Source organism: Sphaerodactylus townsendi, linkage group LG02 (assembly GCF_021028975.2).
Source record: "Sphaerodactylus townsendi isolate TG3544 linkage group LG02, MPM_Stown_v2.3, whole genome shotgun sequence".
Taxonomy (NCBI): domain Eukaryota; kingdom Metazoa; phylum Chordata; class Lepidosauria; order Squamata; family Sphaerodactylidae; genus Sphaerodactylus; species Sphaerodactylus townsendi.
Window position 1 is genome coordinate 24405105 of NC_059426.1, and position 20404 is coordinate 24425508.

The window sequence follows — 20404 nt, forward strand, 5'->3', positions numbered from 1 at the left end:
AAACCCAGTTCTCCAGATCAGAGTCCACCACTCATAATCACTATGCCAATCCGATAAGTCCAAATACTGCTCCTTAATGTTTCCTGGTTATTGGTTGGTGATCAGCATTTACCATATCCAACTCTTCAGTTTTAGTAGCTAAACAGTCTTCTCGTGTTACCTGTTTTCACCTTCTGTTTCCACCGTCATCCAAGTTCACTGGACCTCACAGAAATGAATCCCTTACTGGGTTTTGTAACGTTCTGTCTCCAGGCCAAGATTTCTACTGGAGAAGGTTGGCATTTTTTTCCACATCCCATGTTCCAAATGGAATAGCTACCGTTCATTAAGAACCAAATCTAAAATATTTATAGATACGAAAGAAGATGGGTTTTTACTTGCACTATAATGCTTTCATTGCTTCCCCCTCCCTCTCCTCTCACAACTTTGCAGTGGAGTTAAAAGGGCAGATTAATCAAAGGGATAATGGGCAGATATTTGATAGTGCACGTATTTGAAGAGCAGTGGGTGGGAATTGGCTAATTTGCATCTCATTACCAGACTAGTCACAGCTCAAGAAGGCAAGTCCCTTCTTCTGCACGCAGAACATTTTTTATTATTGTTAAGTTTGCACATTTTGAGTGGGTGGGAATACAGTCCCACTTAGGCTTCATACATAGCATCTCTTTTCTCCCCAACTACTTCTGTACTAGTTGCAGCAAGAAGATAATGTGTTTCATGTGCTATTTTTTGTGGCCTTTAGGAAAGAAAGTATTTGTGGAAAATAATAAAATGGATCCTACCCCAGTCCTACCCAGAGGCATAGCTGGCCCATACTGTGCCTGGTGCGCATTGTGTTTTCTGCCCCGCCCCCTCCACAGCGCCCGGTCCCCCCCCCCCCAACTTAGTGAAACAGTGCAGGCTGGAGAAGCAGCCTGGTGGTAACTACACTTCCCATGAGACCTTGGGGCTTGCAAGTTCCCACCAGGCAGTTTTCAGTCTGAAGGGAACAGGTCACTTCTCCGGTAGTTCCTGCTTCTCCAGTAGTAGTGGGTAGTTCTCACCAGGCCGTTTTCAGCCTGAAGGGAGCAGGCCGCTTCTCCAGCCTGCGCTGTTTCACTAAGGTAAGTGTGTGTGGGGGGGTGCCCCCCAGGCAAGCACCCAGTGTTAACACACACACCCATCCCCTGGTAGCTCTAGTCCTACCACTTGACTGAGTAAAACTTATTCGGTTATTAAAATATTTGTACCCCACTTTGCATTATGGCTCAAATTTGAAGCCTCAGTTGAAGTCTTAGGAGTGTTCTCTAACTTAAATGGCACTTAAGTGAGCCAGCGTGATGTAGTGGTTAAGAGAGGGTGCACTCTAATGTGGAGAAACCGGGTTTGATTCTCCCCTGTGCCACTTGAGCTGTGGAGGCTTATCTGGTGAACTAGCATAGCTTGTGCACTCCAAGACATGTCAGCTGGGTGACCTTGGGCTAGTCACAGTTCTTTGGAGCTCTCTCAGCCCCATCTACCTCACAGGGTATTTGCTGTGACTGAGGAAGGGAAAGGAGTTTTTCAGCCCATTTGAGTCTCCTTACAGGAGAGAAAGGGGGGATATAAATCCAACTCTTCTTCTTCATTGGAGGAAGACTATAAATAGGATGGTTGGCTCTAAATTTTGACCAGGAAAAGGCAAATGCAGCTCCCCCAAATGATTCTTAATGAGGGTTTTTAGACAAATGGTTTGCAGCAGTGGTGGAATCCAAAAATTTTAGTAACAGGTTCCCATGGTGGTGGGATTCAAACAGTGGCATAGCGCCAATGGGGCTGGGAGGAGCACGACGGGGGCACGGCCGGGCATTCCAGGGGCAGGGCATTCCTGGGCGGGGCTGTGGCAAGGACGCAGCCGCTGTGCTGGTCCTTTGGCGGGAAATGAATGCACGCAGGCGCAGGCTGCCACGCACGCCGGTGCACCTCCTGCTAGACTGCTTCAAGTTCTGCGCACTACTGCTGAGGAGCGGAGGAGGGGCGTAACTAAGGCAAAAATCACGTGGCAAAATCACCAATTAGTAACCCCCTCTCAGGACACACAAATAATTAGTAACCTACTCTCGGGAATCTGTGAGAACCTGCTGGATCCCACCTCTGGTTTGCAGACTAGTATGGCTCAAGGTTCGTTTATTTATTTACTTTAGGGACTTTTTTATGCCGCCTCTCCTGGGGAGCCTACTCAAGGCTTCCAAAGTAGTAAAATACAAACATCAAAAACCCAACATTTAAGAAACCCCAATCAGTTAATTTTTTAAAAAGAATGAATGTTACAGTTTTCAGATTAAAAGCACATTATAATGTGATTTTAAACGGTTGGTCTTTTAATTTAAAGCACTGACAGAGCTACTGTTTGTTGCCACAGCTCCTGACATGTTGCCCATTATTTTTTTTTATCACCTGCTGAGCTCCACAGCCGCGGCTCGTGAAAAGATCAAGGGTGGAATAAGCTATTGTGTAGTTACTTTCCTTGTTAACACCCACCCTAATAATTTCCTCTGTTTTACGACTCTGTCTATGCCCTGGGCAGCCAGTGGAGATGGTAAAGTCCTAAATGGAAGGGACTCTCTCACAGCCGAACAACACATTATGACAGCCACAGGTTCAAACCTGCCATTTCAAAGGAAAATCCAGCTATGATCTTGTCCCCACCACCACCTTTTCAAGGGTCAATCCAGCAGTTTTGAATTGGTGGAATTTTCCTCCCAAATGGTACTGGAGGCCGTGGGTTAGACCCGTGGCCACATGACGTGAATTAGTGCCCTGTCTAGTAATGCGTAGAGTACTCCATCTAGTAGTGTGGAATGCCTCTTTGTGTTACCTTGTCTGACAGTGCAGGCGGCAGCTCTTTCTCTCCAAAACAAAATGAGCCTCCTCCCTTGGAATTTGGACACCCTAAGTCAGTGGAGGCAAACCTATGGCACTCCAGATGTTCATGGACTACAATTCCCATCAACCAATTGGCCATGCTGGCAGGGGCTGATGGGAATTGTAGTCCATGAACATCTGGAGTGCCATTGGTTCGCCACCACGGCCCTAAGTGTTGCTATGGAGTACTGGAATAGTGGGAAAGGTGCTTCTCAGGTACCCCTACCTACTTGCCAGCCTAGGAAGGGTGATGTTGGCATTTCAGAGATGGGGAGCCCATTCTCTGGCAATAGCTAGGTCAGCCTAAAAGAATTGTTTTCCGGTTCTCATGCTTTCAACCTGCTTGTCATGTTAGCACATTTTTAGCAGTACAGCCAAGGAAGTAGACGTTCTCAATATGATACAGTAGCCCTGTCGAATGAATACTCATTTCATCCCCAAGAAGACTCCAGATTAGAGAAGAAGAAGAAGAAGAAGAGTTTTGGATTTATATCCCCCCTTTCTCTCCTGTAGGAGACTCAAAGGGGCTTACAATCTCCTTGCCCTTCCCCCCTCACAACAAACACCCTGTGAGGTAGGTGGGGCTGAGAGAGCTCCAAGAAGCTGTGACTAACCCAAGGTCATTCAGCTGGCGTGTGTGGGAGTGTACAGGCTAATCTGAATTCCCCAGATAAGCCTCCTCAGCTCAGGTGGCAGAGCTGGGAATCGAACCCGGTTCCTCCAGATTAGATACACGAGCTCTTAACCTCCTACGCCACTGATCTTCATCTACACTGGTATTAAAGATTCTACACTGGTATTAAAGATTCCCTTACCCAACCTCTTGCGACATTAATAAGCTGTCTGCTCTACAGCTCATTTTCCCCACTATATTGAGGGACCGTGTCAATACCCTGGGTAACATAAGCAATTTCCTCTGTGGTGGGACCAGTGCTGTATGCAGATGTTTAAACCACATCCATTGATCATTGTTTACCTGTTTCAAAAACAGATAACATTTCATTATCATTTTCTTGAGCAACACTTCTCTATGGTCTCTCCCAGCTTCCCTTTCATAGTCTAGCCATCTGGAATTTCAGCATGGATGTTACCAGCATTGGTTTCCGAGACTATCATTGCTATGCCTTCCTGTACAACACAGCGTCAGAGATCTTGGAGAAACAGTGCAAGAAACCAGCCTGTTTGCAACAGGGCTGGCACCTCATATGGGAACCAGATTTTTCTGGCTGTTGTTTTTAACGGAATGTTTCCCATTCCCACAGTTCTTACAAGCAATTCCCACTGGATTCGGTTGACAGCCTGTATAAGCATAGCTGTCTTAGCAACTCAGAAGAGCTGTCTTTTTCTACAACACAGGTAGTTAAGGATATTTGACAAGTATTTATTTAACTTCCCACCTTGTATTCTAAGCCCACGAATTTTCAGTCATGAATTTTATGATTAAACGTTAATATAAGTTGTGTGTTCCTCACGCTGCTTTATACTTCATAGAATTATTTTTGTGCCTCGGTACTCAGGGGAGCAGTATACACATTTGTTTATTGTTTAAATCATAGGTGTCAAACTCGCGGCCCTCCAGATGTTATGGACTACAGTTCCCAGGGATGATGGGAACTGTAGTCCATAACATCTGGAGGGCTGTGAGTTTGACACCTATAATTTAGATGTTTACCCTGCCCTGCTTCAGTGAAGCTCTGTCTGATCCACATGATCCCCCACTCCTCTCATTTATCGCCATTTTGTGAGCTGGGTTGGGCTACAACAGGGGTCCCCAAACTACGGCCCGGGGGCCAAATGTGGCCCCCTGAAGGCATTTATCCGGCCCGCCAGGCATGGCGGCAATGGCTCCATTCACGTGCAGCGGGGGCTCGAGGGAGAGGAGGAATCGGCTCCTCTGGCGCAAGGGGCTCGCCCGCCCCACCACCAGCACGAAGGATCGGGGGAGCGAAGAGGGTGACTCCTCTTCAGTCGGTGGGGAGGGAAGCAAAGCGGGTGTGGATTTCCTGTCCCTGGATGCCCAGGACGGCCCTGAGGCTCGGGGTGGGGGAATGAGAACAAACGTGCTTTTGAGAGGACAGGTGACTGTTGAGCCCCAGTCGGGGCAAGCTTTCTATCTCAAGGCTGGGGCAACAGATGTCGCACTCCCCAAAACACACAGTCACCCATGACTGCTTGAGCGAACAGGGCACTGAATCCACCTGGATTCCCCAGCCCCGCGGCGCTTCCCGAGAACTGGCAGGGTCTCGCCATCTGCTTCTGCAGGGCTCGCATGGGAGGGTTTCCCACTGGGTTGTTGTGCTTGCGGTCGCTCGTCTGCCTTCAGGCCCCCCACAACCTGTGAATGGGGCCACACACCTCTCCTCAGTGCCCCTGCCAACAAGGCCAGCGGAAAGCAAGCAGGGCGATCCCCACCCTCCACCCTGCGGGAACGGCTGGTAGGCGGCGAACGGGTCTCTGTGGCTTTGACTGTTGGGTCTGCTGGAGGGAAAACAGAGCCCTGGAGATTCCCGCAGCCTTCGGGGTCTGCCAGATCGGCTCCCTTGGGCTCCTGGGCTCCTTTCTCCCCAACCAGCCTGTGCAAAAAGGCAATGCCCACAGGTCTGCTCTTTTTCTGTGACTGGAGTTGCTGCTTTCTAAACATTGCTGATCACAGGCAGGAGACATAATTGTGGATATTACCTCTATGTAAGAGTAGCCAACCTCTAGGGGAGGCCTGGAGATGTCCCAGAATTACAGCTGACCTCCAGGTGACAGAGATCAATTCCTAGAGAAAATGACTACTTTGGACGGTGGGCTCCGCACCCCAAACCCTGCCTTTCTCAGATTGCACTCCAAAATCTCCATGAATTTTCTGACCCAGAGTTGGAAACCTTACACGTGGCAACGCCTGCTCCGCCCTTCCCTCTTGGCTACTCCATATGTTGCTCTCAGGCTTTCTGTTCCGCATCACTCCCATTGGCATCAGCCAGGCTGGTGAATCGCTCGCTGGCTGCTAGGGAGAAAAGAACCCAGGAAGATACCTAATCCTGGGTTAGATGGAATGCTTCATTGGGAAAGTTCTGCTTTTTTTAAAAAAAAAAAACAGGGGAAGGTATTCCACAGCCTCCCCAACAATATTTGGAGCCCACCCTGTACTTGACATACTTTGGTCACTGTTCTAAAAATAGACCATGACAGAAAGGCTGAAAGGTGAAATCAAACATTTTACAATCATTTGTGCATAGGAATTTGTTCATAGTTTTTTTTAGTCTGGCCCTCCAACAGTCTGAGGGACAGTGAACTGGCCCCCTGTTTTAAAAGTTTGGGGACCCCTGGGCTACAACATAGTGGCTGACCCAGGTGTTTGGAGCTAATCTCTCACCTTGGTTTAGGGAGAGGGTTGCTGTTGGGGACAAAGCCTAGTTCTAACTGGTTTAGATACTTCATTAAATAAAAGTATATTAATAATAAGAACAAGGGTTGGTTTTTATATTGTGCTTTTCTTTACTTTTCAGGAATCTCAACACAACTTATAATCTCCCCTCTCCCCCCCCCCACAACAAACACGTTTAGAGGTGGGGGGGGGGGTTGAGAGAGTTCTGAGAGAACTGTGACTGGCCCAAGGTCGCCCAGGAGGCTTCATGTGGAGGAGTTCACCAGATTAGAGTCTGCTAATCCCCGATTCACCAGATTAGAGTCTGCTATTCATGTGAAGAAGAGGGAAATCAAACCTTGTAGTTCATCACTATTAACCACAATACTACACTGGGGCCCCTTCTGCACATGCAGAATAATGCCTTTTTAATCCATTTTCAATGCACTTTGCAGCTGGATTTTATTGTGCGGAATAGCAAAATCCATTTTCAAACAACTGTGAAAGTGGATTGAATGTGCATTATTCTGCATGTGCAGAAGGGCTCTGGCTCTCTCCCACCTCCCCTGCCTGCAGATAGACTGCCTATTGCTAGAGGAGAAAGTGTGGAATTTTTTCTATTCCCCCTGCCTCTCAGCCACTCTGCCTGCCTTCTAACAGATACAGGCAGTGTACATTCAATGTTACCTGCAAAGTTTGTGATTGTGCTGGCACAATTGATCTATCGTACCTATCATACATACCGCCTCTGCCCCAGCTTTGCCCTGTCTGACTGGCCGTATATACAAGAACAGCCTGTTCCCATACCTTCCAAGCTCTGGGTTATTGAATTTTTCAGGCAATTAGGAGCCGTGATTATATCAAATCAGAAAATCTATCCAAAACCAGTGAGAAGCTACAACTAATGACTGAAAATACGAATGGTGAAAACAAAAAGGTAAATCAGGAAAATCTAGATTAATGATGATGAGTTATTCTTGTCCGTTCCCCAGCACTTTCTGATGGCTGAGAAACTGAAGCCAGATTATAAGGGGTTAGAATAATTGTCCAGTTAGAAGAAGAAGAGATAAGAGTTTTGGATTTATTCCCCACTTTTCTCTCCTGTAAGGAGACTCAAGGTGGTTTACAAGCTCCTTTCCCTTCCCGTCCCCACAACAGACACCTTGTGAGGTAGGTGGGGCTGAGAGAGTTCTGAAGAACTGTGACTAGCCCAAGGTCACCCAGCTGGACCGTAGGAGTGCGGAAACACATGTGGTTCACCAGATAAGCTTCATCAAACTCAATTTCTGCTATCTGGTTAAGCTTTCATATTCCCCGACCAGTTTGACTAATACTAAGTACAATTTCTCCGCTGTTTCAGTCAAGTAACATTTGATTTCAAATATCTACAAAAGAAAATAAGCCACTTATGTTTGTTTGAAACAGATCCATGTCCAAGTTACTTAAATTATTTTAGTATATTTTAGGCCAGTAAAGATATAAACTTAGTCTGGCTTTGATTTGACTTTGGAATGCCGGGGATCAGCTTGTGAATATGAAAATTTGTAATAAACTCGGGAAGAAGAAGAGAAAGAGTTTGGATTTATACCCCACCTTTCTCTCCTGTAAGGAGACTCAAGGTGGTTTACAAGCTCCTTTCCCTTCCCGTCCCCACAACAGACACCTTGTGAGGTAGGTGGGGCTGAGAGAGTTCTGAAGAACTGTGACTAGCCCAAGGTCACCCAGCTGGACCGTAGGAGTGCGGAAACACATGTGGTTCACCAGATAAGCTTCTGCCACTCAGGTGGAGAAGTAGGGAATCAAACCCGGTTCTCCAGATTAGAATCCACCTGCTCTTGACCACTACACCACTCTGGCTGTCTGCCTCTTCCAAATGTTGGGAATAGTTTGTTTGGATTCCCAGCATTTCTGATATGTATGAAAGGGCAAGGTTCAGATCAGATGACAATTAGTAAATTTTCAAGCATCCCAAAGGTAGACATCAGTGATATCTGCTAGTTTGTAACCAGACAGGCATGGAAACTTGCTTAACCATGGTCTTAACCATTAGGAAAGTCATGCTAACCATGGTTTGGCATCATCCACTGCAATTGTAATGTAAATGTTCAGACATAAGGTTTAACAGGGGTTATGGAAACTTGGCCACAACACGAGAAGAAGACTCAGCAAGCTACTGCTGTTTCTTACACTATAAATGTATTTAAATAAAACTATGCAGAAATGGGGTCTGAAATAAACAAAGAAGAGTGGATCAAAGTCTTTTTCATGGCATCCCCCCCCCCCCCGGCTTTTTTTCTTCTTCTTGCAATTCCACTGCCATTATATCCATTAGGATTGCTGTGATGGTAAAGCAGTCTTCACACCTATTTCTGATTTCTGACCTACATGGGATAATACATGGGTGAAATGAAAGTTTACCATTGTTTCACCATACAGAATAGTTTCATGCTCTGTGTTCAGTCTGGTAGCCCCGTTGGTACCAGGCAATAAGGTGAAAGATATATATCTTCTTTTTTTTAATCAAAATACGAGAATACAAAACTATAACCGAAGTTCCCAGCTCAGTACATATTGTCCATTCAGATTAATTTTTTAAAAAACCTCTCAGACATCAGTTTTAAATTCTATGTCTGTAAACAATCCAGTGTTGAGAAATAAATCTGTACTTTAGAAGAACTTCTAGATAGCAAATAGTGGCTCATACCTGCCTCGAGCCAATAAAAGCATCTGACAATCATACTCTTGGCCAAGGTTCTCAGAAGATTCGTAGTTTCCCTATGCTCCATAAAAAGAATCCTGGCTCAAACTCGTAAATAGGAAATAACTTCAGGGAAAGACGTTTGCTCCTGTGCGGTTTCCCCCCCCCCCCTATAAAGCATTTAAAGGGATTATTTGCTTTTACCTTGACTTTCCAGCTTAAATGAAGTAACTCATTGAAATTAATGTTGTAGAGAAAAATCTCAAGATAGCTGTATGCTGGCATCCAAAAATGCAGAAAGTAGCTATGTGGACGGAACGGGGGCTACAATCCCAGCCAGGCTCCCGTTTGCATATGGAACTCCACCTAAGCTAGGGCTTCTGTATTCACGTGAAATGTCAGGAAACGCTTGATGCCGAACATTTGTCAGTGTTAACATTCACCCGGGTCTTACTCCTGCACATTGGTTGTGCTGAGTTCAAATTAATTTTTTTTAAAAAAATAATGAAACATTAAGACGACCCCATCACCAAATTATCAAGTCTTTCATGGTTCCAGTCTTTTGAAAGACCTATCAAAAAGAATGGAGATTTGAGATTTGTTCAGCCCCTGTGTATCAGGGGTCTTAGAAAACAGTGAACAGCAGGAGCGTGATGTTCACAAAAGCCAACACCGCCTGGGTGGTTTAATGTCTGAGATCCATATGGGCGTACAACCAAAATCTCTGCCTAGTTCTGTTTCCCTCAAGGGCCGCCATCTGGTATAAAGTCTGCAACAGACAAGCCTGCGGTTGTTTAGGTCACCATGGAATACTGGGTAGGATCAGGGAATGGAGCCACCGTGAGTGACAAAGGGTGTTCGATCACTTATGCGTCGTATTTTTGCAGTAAAAGCTAATCTATATCTCTGTTTGAGTTTCTTTCCCCCTGAACACACCAGTTCCCCCTGAACACACCAAATCAGTGTGAATGTGTCTATCGAAACACTTAAAACATTTTGTTGTATAAAAAAAACCAACCAGTGCTGAGTTAATACAATTTGCAGTTGAAAGTTTTCAGGTTTTGAGACTTTTGTTTCTGTTCTTCCTTTCTTGTAAAGCCATTGTTCTGAACGTTATAATCAGCATTTCGGTGAATGAATGGAAGTGCTTTGATATGTTATATGAATGATTTTGCTAAGTAGTTTTCAATCTGTCTGGGCTTGTTTGTTTCCAACAGGTTTCATGTACAGTAAATGAGGAATGAATGCAGTGAATCACAGACAGTATAGTAGGTTTTTGACTGATATTGCAGATATTCCCCCTTGCAAATATCAGTAGAAAGGCTTCTTGGACGGTGTCCACACTGAGCAAGCCTTTCTCTTGGGTGCTCCTATGACTTCTTTTTGTTTTTATTTTGGCTTGGGCCTTTTCAACAGTGCAAGCTATGCAATAAACATAGTTACTGTTTAAATATTTAAAGGGACACTGTCTATTTGACAATTAGCCATCCATTTGAAAGCTTTGAACTTGTCACGTAACCATGACAATGTGTAGACAGCCAAGTGCAGAGAATTTCTGATGGTTCCCCCCTCCCCCCAAGGCCTTCTTCCATCTCTGGAGGTCAATGTAGGGAGTCACAGGGATTAAAGGGGGCCTCCATATACAAAGACTGCAAACCTATGAATATCAGTGCTGAGAAGAATCATCAGGGGAAAGCAGTGGCCATCTTGTTTGGTGGCCCTCCAGGGGAGCTGGTTGGCTGCTGTGTGAAACAGGATGTGGGACTAGGACCTCAGTGGTGGCGAACCTTTGGCACTCCAGATGTTATGGACTACAATTCCCATCAGCCCCTGCCAGCATGGCCAATTGGCCATGCTGGCAGGGGCTGATGGGAATTGTAGTCCATAACATCTGGAGTGCCAAAGGTTTGCCACCACGGGACTAGGTGGACCATTCGTCTGATCCAGCAGGGCTTCTCTTATGTTACTGCGTGTTCTCAGTAAAGCTCTTTGAAACATTCAATAATTAAAAATGGAACACATTAAAAGAAAAATAGCCAAGGAAAAAGGGGGTGGCTACGTCTCCTTTCCACATGATTCCTCACTCTCTCCCCACAGATATCAAAACGAATGAATCAAGAGAAAAGAGACCAAAAAAATAGACAGAACAGCTCACCACAAGTGGAAATGTGGGGACGAAGTTGCTTTCAAACAGATACTCTGACAAGATGTCCCTGTAGGAAAGAAGGCAGTAGGGAATAAGTCACAAAACATTCCATGAAACCGAATTTGAGATCAGCTGTGCATAATATTCATGTATTATTTACTGAGAATATTTGCACTTTGCCATACCTGCAAACAGCTCAAAATAAAGCAATTACATTTTAAAAATAACCAAATCCCAGTAAAGTTCAACCTAGTTTGCAATTTTTTGTGTCGTCAAGTCACAGGTGGCTTATGATAAGCCCTAGTGGGGTTTTCAGGACAAGGGACATTCAGAGGTGGCTTGCCATTGTCTGTCTGTGCATCACGACCCTGGTATTCCTTGGTAGTCACCCTTCAAAATACTAGAGCCGGCATGGTGTACTGGTTAAGAGTGGTGGACTCTAATCTGGAGAGCCAGTGTGGTGTAGTGGTTAGAAGCAGGTGGATTCTAATCTGGAGGACCAGGTTTGATTCCCCACTCTTCCACTTGAGTGGCAGAGGCTTATCTAGTGTACCAGATGTGTTTCTGCACTCCTGCATTCCTGCTGGGTGACCTTGGGCTAGTCACAGTTCTTTGGGACTCTCTCAGCCCCACCTACCTCACAAGATATTTGTTGTGGGGAGAGGAAAGGAGCTTGTAAGCCACCTTGAGCCTCCTTACAGGAGACAAAGGGCCTTTCCCCACTTACCTTAAGCCCCGCACTACTTGAGGAGAGTAGCGTGGGGTCCCCCGGCACTAATGCACGAGAGGGGGCTGGGCGACAGCACAAAGGCCGCCCCTGACAGCTGCCAGCATCAGTCGCGCCTCACTTCCGTTCAGCATCCCTGGTGCTCTTGCAAAGGGCACCTTTTGCTGACCTCGCGCAGAGCGCGGGGTCATGGGGACGCCCAGGCGCGCACCTGGGATGCCGCGTGCTGAGAGCAGCGTGCAGCAAAAGGGGGATCAGGGTGAGTGGGGAAACGCCCAAAGATGGGATATAAATCCAAACTTCTTCTTCTCCACGCCTACACATGAAGCCTGCTAGGTGACCTTGGAGTCACAGTTCTCTCAGAGCTCTCTCAGCCACCTTCCTCATGAAGAGGAGAAGTTGTAAGCCTCTTTAAGATTCCTTATGGTTGAGAAAAGCGGGGTATAAATCCAAATTCTACTTCTTCCTCCTCCTTGGGCCAACCCTGCTTAGCTTCCAATATCTGATAAGATTGTTCTATCCCAGGGGTCTGCAACCTGCGGCTCTCCAGGTGTTCATGGACTACAATTCCCGTCAGCCCCTGCCAGCATGGAATTGGCCATGCTGGTAGGGGCTGATGGGAATTGTAGTCCATGAACATCTGAAGAACCACAGGTTGCAGACCCCTGTTCTAGCCTGGGCTATCCAGGTCAGGACCAGCTTGCAGTAAAGCCATCTTAATCCAACAGTACATCTCCAAAGAAAGTAGTGTAAAACAGCATAGAAGCATTCCAGAAACCAGCATGAAGCAAACAAAATACAGACAAAGAATCCTTAAATCATATTAAAATCAACCAGCTTTTAACGTTGGCTTCATATTCAGGTTTGACAGACCCTGAATCAACATTCCACTGAACGGTCTTTGTTCAGGTGATCACACAAACCGCGGAGAATTTAATTATGCCGTGGTTTCACACTGTATTTGAACCAAGCCTTACAGTCGCTGTGTTTACAGAGCACATCTTATTATTCTGTGGCAATTAGAAAAAATCAAAGCAAGCAGCCAGGCTGCTGAGATCACAAGAGAGAATAATATGTTGCTACCCATACAGAAAACTGTTGAACCTGAACCTTTTCCATAAGAAAAAAATATTGTAAAAATTATAAATTTATCAAAGTCCTCTTTTAAAAGGTAGAGAAAACCTCCACCGAACACTTTTTTCCCCCAAACGTTAGACTTTTTATAGCTTGCAACCGGAAAATGAAATCACGAGGTGAATGTTTTGAAATGGATTGTTTTTGCCTTAAATGGATCACGGTCCCTTTAAATACTTTGTACGTACAAGTAGCGTATTAACCGAACTCTCCTAAGTTTACTTATTAGGAAGAAAATCCTGCTGAGCTCAGTGGGACTTACTTCCAAGTAAACACATTTAGGATCGGGCCACTAGTTATATAATGCATTTTCCTAATTATTTATGGTAAGTGATTAATATTGTAATAGCAAACACGTTTTAAAGATCAACCATTGTTAGTATGTTTGCAATAAATACTGTAATCAATATCTTAACAACGGGTTGATGAATTTCTGGAGATGTGTCCCCCCTCCTCTCAATTTAACCTTTAAACTTCAGCCTTTTAGCACAGTTCTGAAAACAAATGAATAAGTAAACACATAGATATACAGACTGTTCTCTTCTGGAAATGTTTGTATTTCTCATTACACACTTCTTAGTTTAAGTGCTGGCTGTTTTTTACCCACAGCGATTGCAGTGGTGAAAGTATATATAACGAAGACAGTTACTTAACACCAGATATATGTGTTTTTTTCACCTTTCCATGTCATTTGTTTTCACCATTTGCTTTCATCCCACTGATGAGGTTTCGTTATTACATGCTCTCCCAAGGTGACGGTTCAATAGCACCTGGTTTCATTGAGACTAATACAGTTGCCCTTTCTATAGCAACAAAGGTTTAACAACACCCCCCAGAGGGTTTGGAACTTGGCGGAGGCGTTGAGAAAAGTTTGTGCGCTTCGTTCCTACGGCTTGCTTTCCCTTTTTAACCCAAATGTACAAAAGGCAATGTTCCAGAAAGTATGGCAGCATTGTGGTTTTTAACAGCGTTCTCTGCATGGTACAAAAACCATCTCTTGCACTGTATTTCTATATGTGAGGCACTGAGGTAAGGGTCATCTTTTGGTGTCCTTTGTGAGAAGCATGCTTTCTCATGTTCCCTTTGCTATCAGTGTGCTTGATGGGAGCAAGTTCTGCCAGAATACGCGGAACTTATTCCCAGTGAACATGTTTAGGCATCAGTGATGCTCCTGCTCTGCATTGTAGTACCCTTGTCTCTGGCGCCCCATTTGGTCACGGGGGGGGCTGGGCCTCATGGTCGTTTGTGCGTTTTTTTAATTTCTAAAGTGTTTTTCACGCCCGGACTGGTAGGGGCGCATTTATAGTGTTATGCACAAAATTTGTGCACCATCCAGAGATTGTCTGATGATACCACCACCCCAGGATAGCTTGTCTAGGGGAGCAAAGTTATAGACCCCCAAAGGGGTGCCCCATCCCCATTGTTTTCAAATGGGAGCTAACCTCCGAGTATGGGCCACCATTTGAGGGACCATAACTTTGGTCCCTCTGAACATAACCTCAAATTAAACTTGGTGGCATCATAAGAATAGTTAACAGATGATACCCTGAAAATTTGGTGTCACTAGCTTTAAAAAAATACACCTTCCAGGCACCCCAAGAAAGCTGCCCAAGATTCTTTGTTTTGCAGTGACTCTTTGCTCCATTGTAGCCAATGGGGAATTTCTGGAGGTGTAGGCAGGCTTACCATTTTGAAGACAGTATATGCACCAGACTTCAGGGTGGCCCAGGAGGCCTCCTGCACAGCATCCAGGTTTGGAGGCCTTGCTCTGGGGGGGTTCAGTTTTAGGGCCCCAAAAGGGTTATTTTGTTTCCCTCCTGCACATGAAAAGCTCAGGGCTGAGTTCTCTAGAACCTCTCTCAACCCCACCCAGAAGCAAAGCTCACCAAGCTTCATGCTATTACTCATACTTTGGAGCCACCTTTGAATGTCTGGCTCCTCTATCTTCAAAATGTACAGCCTGCCTCAGAAATTCTCATTAGCTACAATGGAGCAGTCACCGTAAAACCCAGTTAATCTTCGGCAAATTTTGGGGTGCCTGGAAGTGGACGTGGCTTTAAAGCTAGTGACACCAAAATTTCAGGGTATCATCTTTAACTATTCTTATGAGGCCATCCAAGTTTCAGGAAGTTATAGTTCAGGGACCAAAGTTATGGTCCCTCAAATGGGTAGCCCCCATCTCGTGGGTTAGTCTCTATTGAAACAATAGGGATGGGGTATTCCATTTGGGCATCCATAACTTTGCTGCCTCGAACCAAACATCGCCAAACTGGTGGTACCCATCAGGCAGTCTCTGGATGATGCCCTGAAATCATGGTGCTGCTAGCTTAAAACACACTCCCAGGCCGGTAAAAAAAACACCAAAATACCCCCCCAAAACACAAAATACCTTGTATCTTCATTTGTTCATATTTGGCAGGACATAATCGGATAATTTTTTCCTCAATGTGCCTAATTCTGCCCAGATTCCAGCCTAATTCGCTATTTGTTTCATCTGAATCTCCAACCCTCAAAAGTGATGCTGCTGTTTCAGGGATTCATTCCTTGAAACAGCATCACTTCATTTGAGTTGAACTAGGGACCCCAGATTCTCCCTTTAAGGTGGATTTAAAAGAAGAATTCGAGTTTCTAATAAAACACCATTGAAAGTGATGCTGTTTGGGGGGTGGATTCCACTGGAGGTGTTTCAGAGAGATGATGCTGACATTTGTTTGCAAATGTTTTGTTGGGGGTGATTTTGTGAGAGATTTACATGCTTAATACCCACTTGCACTGGCTTGGAGTTGTTTCTCTGGCTAACAACCTACCTCATAGGGTTGTTAGACAGGGAAAAGAGCCAGGGGAGAGAGCCATGCATGTTTTGATGGCGGAGGTGTTTTGTGAGCTAAAAAAAAAAATCATTGTTTGGTCTTAGTGGGGGAGGGTGGCCACCCATACGCCGGGCGGGGGGTGGGGCGCCAAACTCAGGTTTTGTCCCCGGGCGCCAGCCTGCCTAGGTACGCCCCTGTTAGGCATTGAGGGGATCCTGTGTGAACTACAGTCGTGGTATTAATATGTATATTTCAATAAAGGCACGAGCACACGCTCGCAACCCGTTGCAAAATGGTATAGTCTATGTTTCATACTTTAACAGCAGAGCCTTCTACAGTTTCGAGGAACCTTGTCCTGGTGGTCCATGTTTCCACTGGCAAAAGTCTCTTGTACCCAAATAAGGTTCAGTTGTTACCGTGTTTCCCCGAATATAAGACAGTGTCTTATATTAATTTTTGCTTCCAAAGATGCGCTATGTCTTATTTTCAGGGGATGTCTTATTTTTCTGTGTTCTGTTCATTGGGCATGCTTCCAAACAAAAACTTTGCTATGTCTTACTTTCGGGGGATGCCTTATATTTCGCACTTCAGCAAAACCTCTACTATGTCTTGTTTTTTGGGGATGTCTTATATTCAGGGAAACAGGGTAGTAGAATAGTGGGCCTTTCCCCACTTACCTTAAGCCCCACACTACTCTCCTCAAGTAGCGCGGGGTCCCCCTGCACTCCCCACGACAGGGGCGGCGACAGCGCAGCCGCCCTGACGCTGCCGCTGTTGCGCCCCCTCAGCGCGCAGCATCCCTGGCACTCTTTTAAATGGTGCCTTGTGATGACGGTCGTGGGGCTGCCCGGGCGCGTGCCAGGGATGCCGCGCGCTGAGAGCAGCGTGCGGCATAGGGGGGATTAAGGTAAATGGGGGAAGGCCCAGTGTCACAAAATCCAGGCATAGACTGGAGAAGCAAGTTTCTGCATACCTTAAAACATTTAAAGGAACCATCCCTGCTAGATAGGAGCAGTCTAGCTTTCAGTTATATCTGAATATCAGACTACTTGAGACTGCAGCAGATCCCTGATTGGATCTCCTGGAATTATATTTAAAGTTTTAAAAATAGCCATATGTGTTCCCCTACAAGACAAACAGCAGGTAATAGATCTGTGTTGCCTTAGGCCCCTTCCGCACATGCAGAATAATGCACTTTCAATCCACTTTCACAATTGTTTGCAAGAGGATTTTGCTATTCCGCACTGTAAACTCCAGCTGCAAAGTGCATTGAAAGTGGATTGAGAGTACATTATTCTGCATGTGCGGAAGGGGCCTTAGATTAGATAAGGGGGAAACCCACGAGGGCTTGCAAGGAAAGGAAAATCCCGCTTTCCCCTTCCTTGCAAATACCTCTGGCTCCCAGCTCCATCCCTGACCCTTTCCCCACTTACCTTAAGCCCCGTGCTACTCTCCTCAAGTAGCGCGGGGTCCCCCTGCACTCCCCACTACAGTGGCGGCGACAGCGCAGCCGCCCCGATGCTGCCGCTCTCGCGCCCCCTCAGCACGCGGCATCCCTGGCGCTCCTCAAAACAGGGCCTTTTGATGACCCTGCGCAGAGCACGGGGTCGTGGGGACGCCCAGGCGTGCACCAGAGATGCCGCGCGCTGGGAGCAGCACGCAGCAAAGGGCCCACAAAGGTAAGTGGGGAAAGGGCCCCTGTCTCTGCCCTGCCTGCTGGCTTCAACTTCAGCAGGTTCGCACCACTTCAGCAGCACCGGTTGTTAAAAGGGTGCTTGTAAACAACCAGGTGTTAAATCATGTGAATCCCACCACCGGAAACAGGTGTTAAATTAATTGAATCCTCATATTTCTCATACCCGACCCCAGCTTGCCTCATCGGGGAGAAGCAGGCAGGAGCAGAGTCCCGTTTTCCTCTTTAACACCTCCTCATGACCACTGTTTGTGCATTTTTGCTTGCCAGTTTGGGGTGCTTCAGCAACCCCAAATGCATTTGAACAATGGGGCGTTGTGACATCTTCACTTGTATAATCATGACTAATTTTTGGAATGGGTTGTACCCCCAATTTAGGCCATTTTCTGCAAGCTTGGAAGTTCTCCAAGATTGACAGAACACTTCATTTACAAAACTTCAAAGCTAACAGACATATTTTGTCCCATCTACCCAACTTAATTGAATACTGCCCAACAGATATATATGGCGTCTAGGGTTGCCATTTCTGGGTTGGAGGTAGAGTCTGAAAAGGATGGGGTTTGGGGAGGGGGAGGGGAGGGGAGTGAAGGAACTTCAACGGTATATAATGTCATAGTGTCATAATCTTAATCAAGCCTTTGTTGGCATAGTAAACAATAAAATAAACACAACAAGATAAAACTGGTAAAAACATGTATACAGAGAACAAATAATAACATGTGAAGTAAAAAACTGTTGCTGGCTTTTGATTATTTCCTAGAGTAAGTCTTCCACTCTCATACAGAAGGAAGAATCTGGATTATCCAGCAAGTAGTGTAATCTAAATAAACCAGGGAGATCAGCTGAGAATAAGGGAATAAGAGTCACATACTTGGATCTGATTTCCTTGAATCTGGGACAGTATCGTAATTGGTAGGCCAAAGATTCGACTTAGCCAGCGTTACACGGGCACAATCTATTAGACTTGTCTTGAATGTATAATCTACCATGTAACAAGGCAGAGGTCATAACATTAAACCTGGCGAGCATTATAGCTCTCCTTTGAGCAGGGTTTATTAAACAACGCAGGTAGTGAGCCAGGTGGCCCATGTCACAGTGTCCACCTTCCAAAGCAGCCATTTTCTCCAGGTGAATTGATCTCTGTTGTCTAGACCAGGGGTGGCCAACCTATGGTGCTCCAGGTGTTCATGGACTGCAATTCCCATTATTTGGCCATGCTGGCAGGGGCTAATGGGAATTATAGTCCATGAACTTCTGGAGCACCATAGGTTGGCCACCCCTGGTCTAGAGACGACATGTAATAGCAGGAGATCTCCAGGCACCACCTGGACATTGGCAAGCCTAATGGTATCCCACCAGAAGTTCAGGAAATCTATTTTTGTTCTAATCTGGGACTTCCAAGACATTGTGTGTGCATTGTAGGGCAGTGATGGCAAACCTTTTCGAAACCGAGTGCCCAAATTGCAACCCAAAACCCATTTACTTATTGCAAAGTGCCAACATGGCAATTGAACCTGAATGCTGAGGTTTTAGTTTAGAAAAACTGGTTGGCTCCGAGGCGTGCGTTACTCGGGAGTAAGCTTGGTGGTAGTTGGCGGCTTTGCTTTGAAGCAACCGTGCAACTCTTCCAATGGGTGAATCACGACCCTAGGAGGGTTTACTCAGAAGCAGGCCCCATTGCCAGCAACCGAGCTTACTCCCAGGTAAATGATCTCGCTTTAGTTCTTCACATGAAAATCAGTGGGGTTTAACAGCACTTAACAGGGTTACCTACACTGCTTCCCCAAAATTAGGTTTAATGCTAATAATCGAGCCCAGCTGCCCAGATATGTGTGTGTGTGGGGGGGGGGACTCTGTTTGTGCGTGCCCACAGAGAGGGCTCTGAGTGCCACCCATGCCATAGGTTTGCCACCACTGTTGTAGGGGGATGAGATTAAGCAGGCTTCAATACACAACTGGCGAGGGGCCTTTGGTTTTAGTGCATCACAAATTGTGCAGTCCTACTGCACCAGGCAGGAATGCAGAGACCGCAACATTTGGTAATATGAGCATTTTTGCTGCATGTTTCCAGTGACACTCAATAAAGCTTAGGAAAAGTAAAAGGGCTATTAACATGCAGGGTTAAATTACCATTGATAAGCCTAATTCCGCATAGGAAAGAGCACTTTGAACCAAGTTCCTCGAGGGTGTCTACTAGAGTAACTCTTTGCAGAATTGCTCTGCACACATTCAAAATCTGGGATACTTGTCCTGGTGCAACAGCTTAAATTTCGAGTAAGATTAGCTAGACCGGGCCTCTTACTTCGAGACTCAAAAATATATGTTCTGCATTATGAGTCCAATATGTTTCTCTGGAACGTATAAAAGCAAGTTTGTTAATGAAGTGCACACAATCTGGTCAAGCGGTGGAATGGGGTGCCTGTTATTGAAAGTCATACTTTATTCTCTCCCTCCCCCCCCTCCCCCCACATTATCATCCGTTGCATGATATGAAGTATAAGCCTGATTTGTTCTCCTTTGTAGAGCCAGGCCGAGGCCCACTACAAAGGAAGTAAACATGCCAAGAAGGTCAAAGCACTAGAGGCAACGAAAAATAGACCAAAAGCTGGTGCTCCCAAGGACAGCGCAAAGGGTAATATGAGCTGCTCTACCCCGCCAGTCTCAGCCGACATCTCTGACAAATCAGGTTAATGAAATTTTCATTGTATGCTTTCTTTGCTTTCTTTGCCTTGTTTTTTTTGCATGAGATTTCTGACTGCGTGCTGCTTGAACGTTACAGTTTGTAGAAGTACTCCTTGAGAAGTGGGTGATTGCCAAAAGAGTCATTACACAACAGTCTTGTGTTTCTGGGCACAATTCAGAGTGTTGGTTCTTTTCCTTAGGGGTTGAATGGCTTGGGGATGTTGTGCTTGAAGAACTATCTTCTCCTGCATTGTCCATCCCACCAGTTATGGTCCTCTT

General features: G+C 45.7%; 1 protein-coding gene across 7 annotated transcripts in view; it reads left to right on the forward strand.

The window, feature by feature from the left end:
* The window catches only part of ZNF385B (zinc finger protein 385B), a 314561-nt gene that overhangs the window by 254984 nt on the left and 39173 nt on the right, over positions 1–20404 (forward strand). For all 7 annotated transcript variants that reach the window (XM_048485735.1, XM_048485737.1, XM_048485736.1 and 4 more), the window contains one exon: positions 19967–20129. In XM_048485735.1, coding sequence (XP_048341692.1) covers positions 19967–20129 — 163 coding nt within the window. The remainder of the gene's footprint in view (positions 1–19966; positions 20130–20404) is intronic.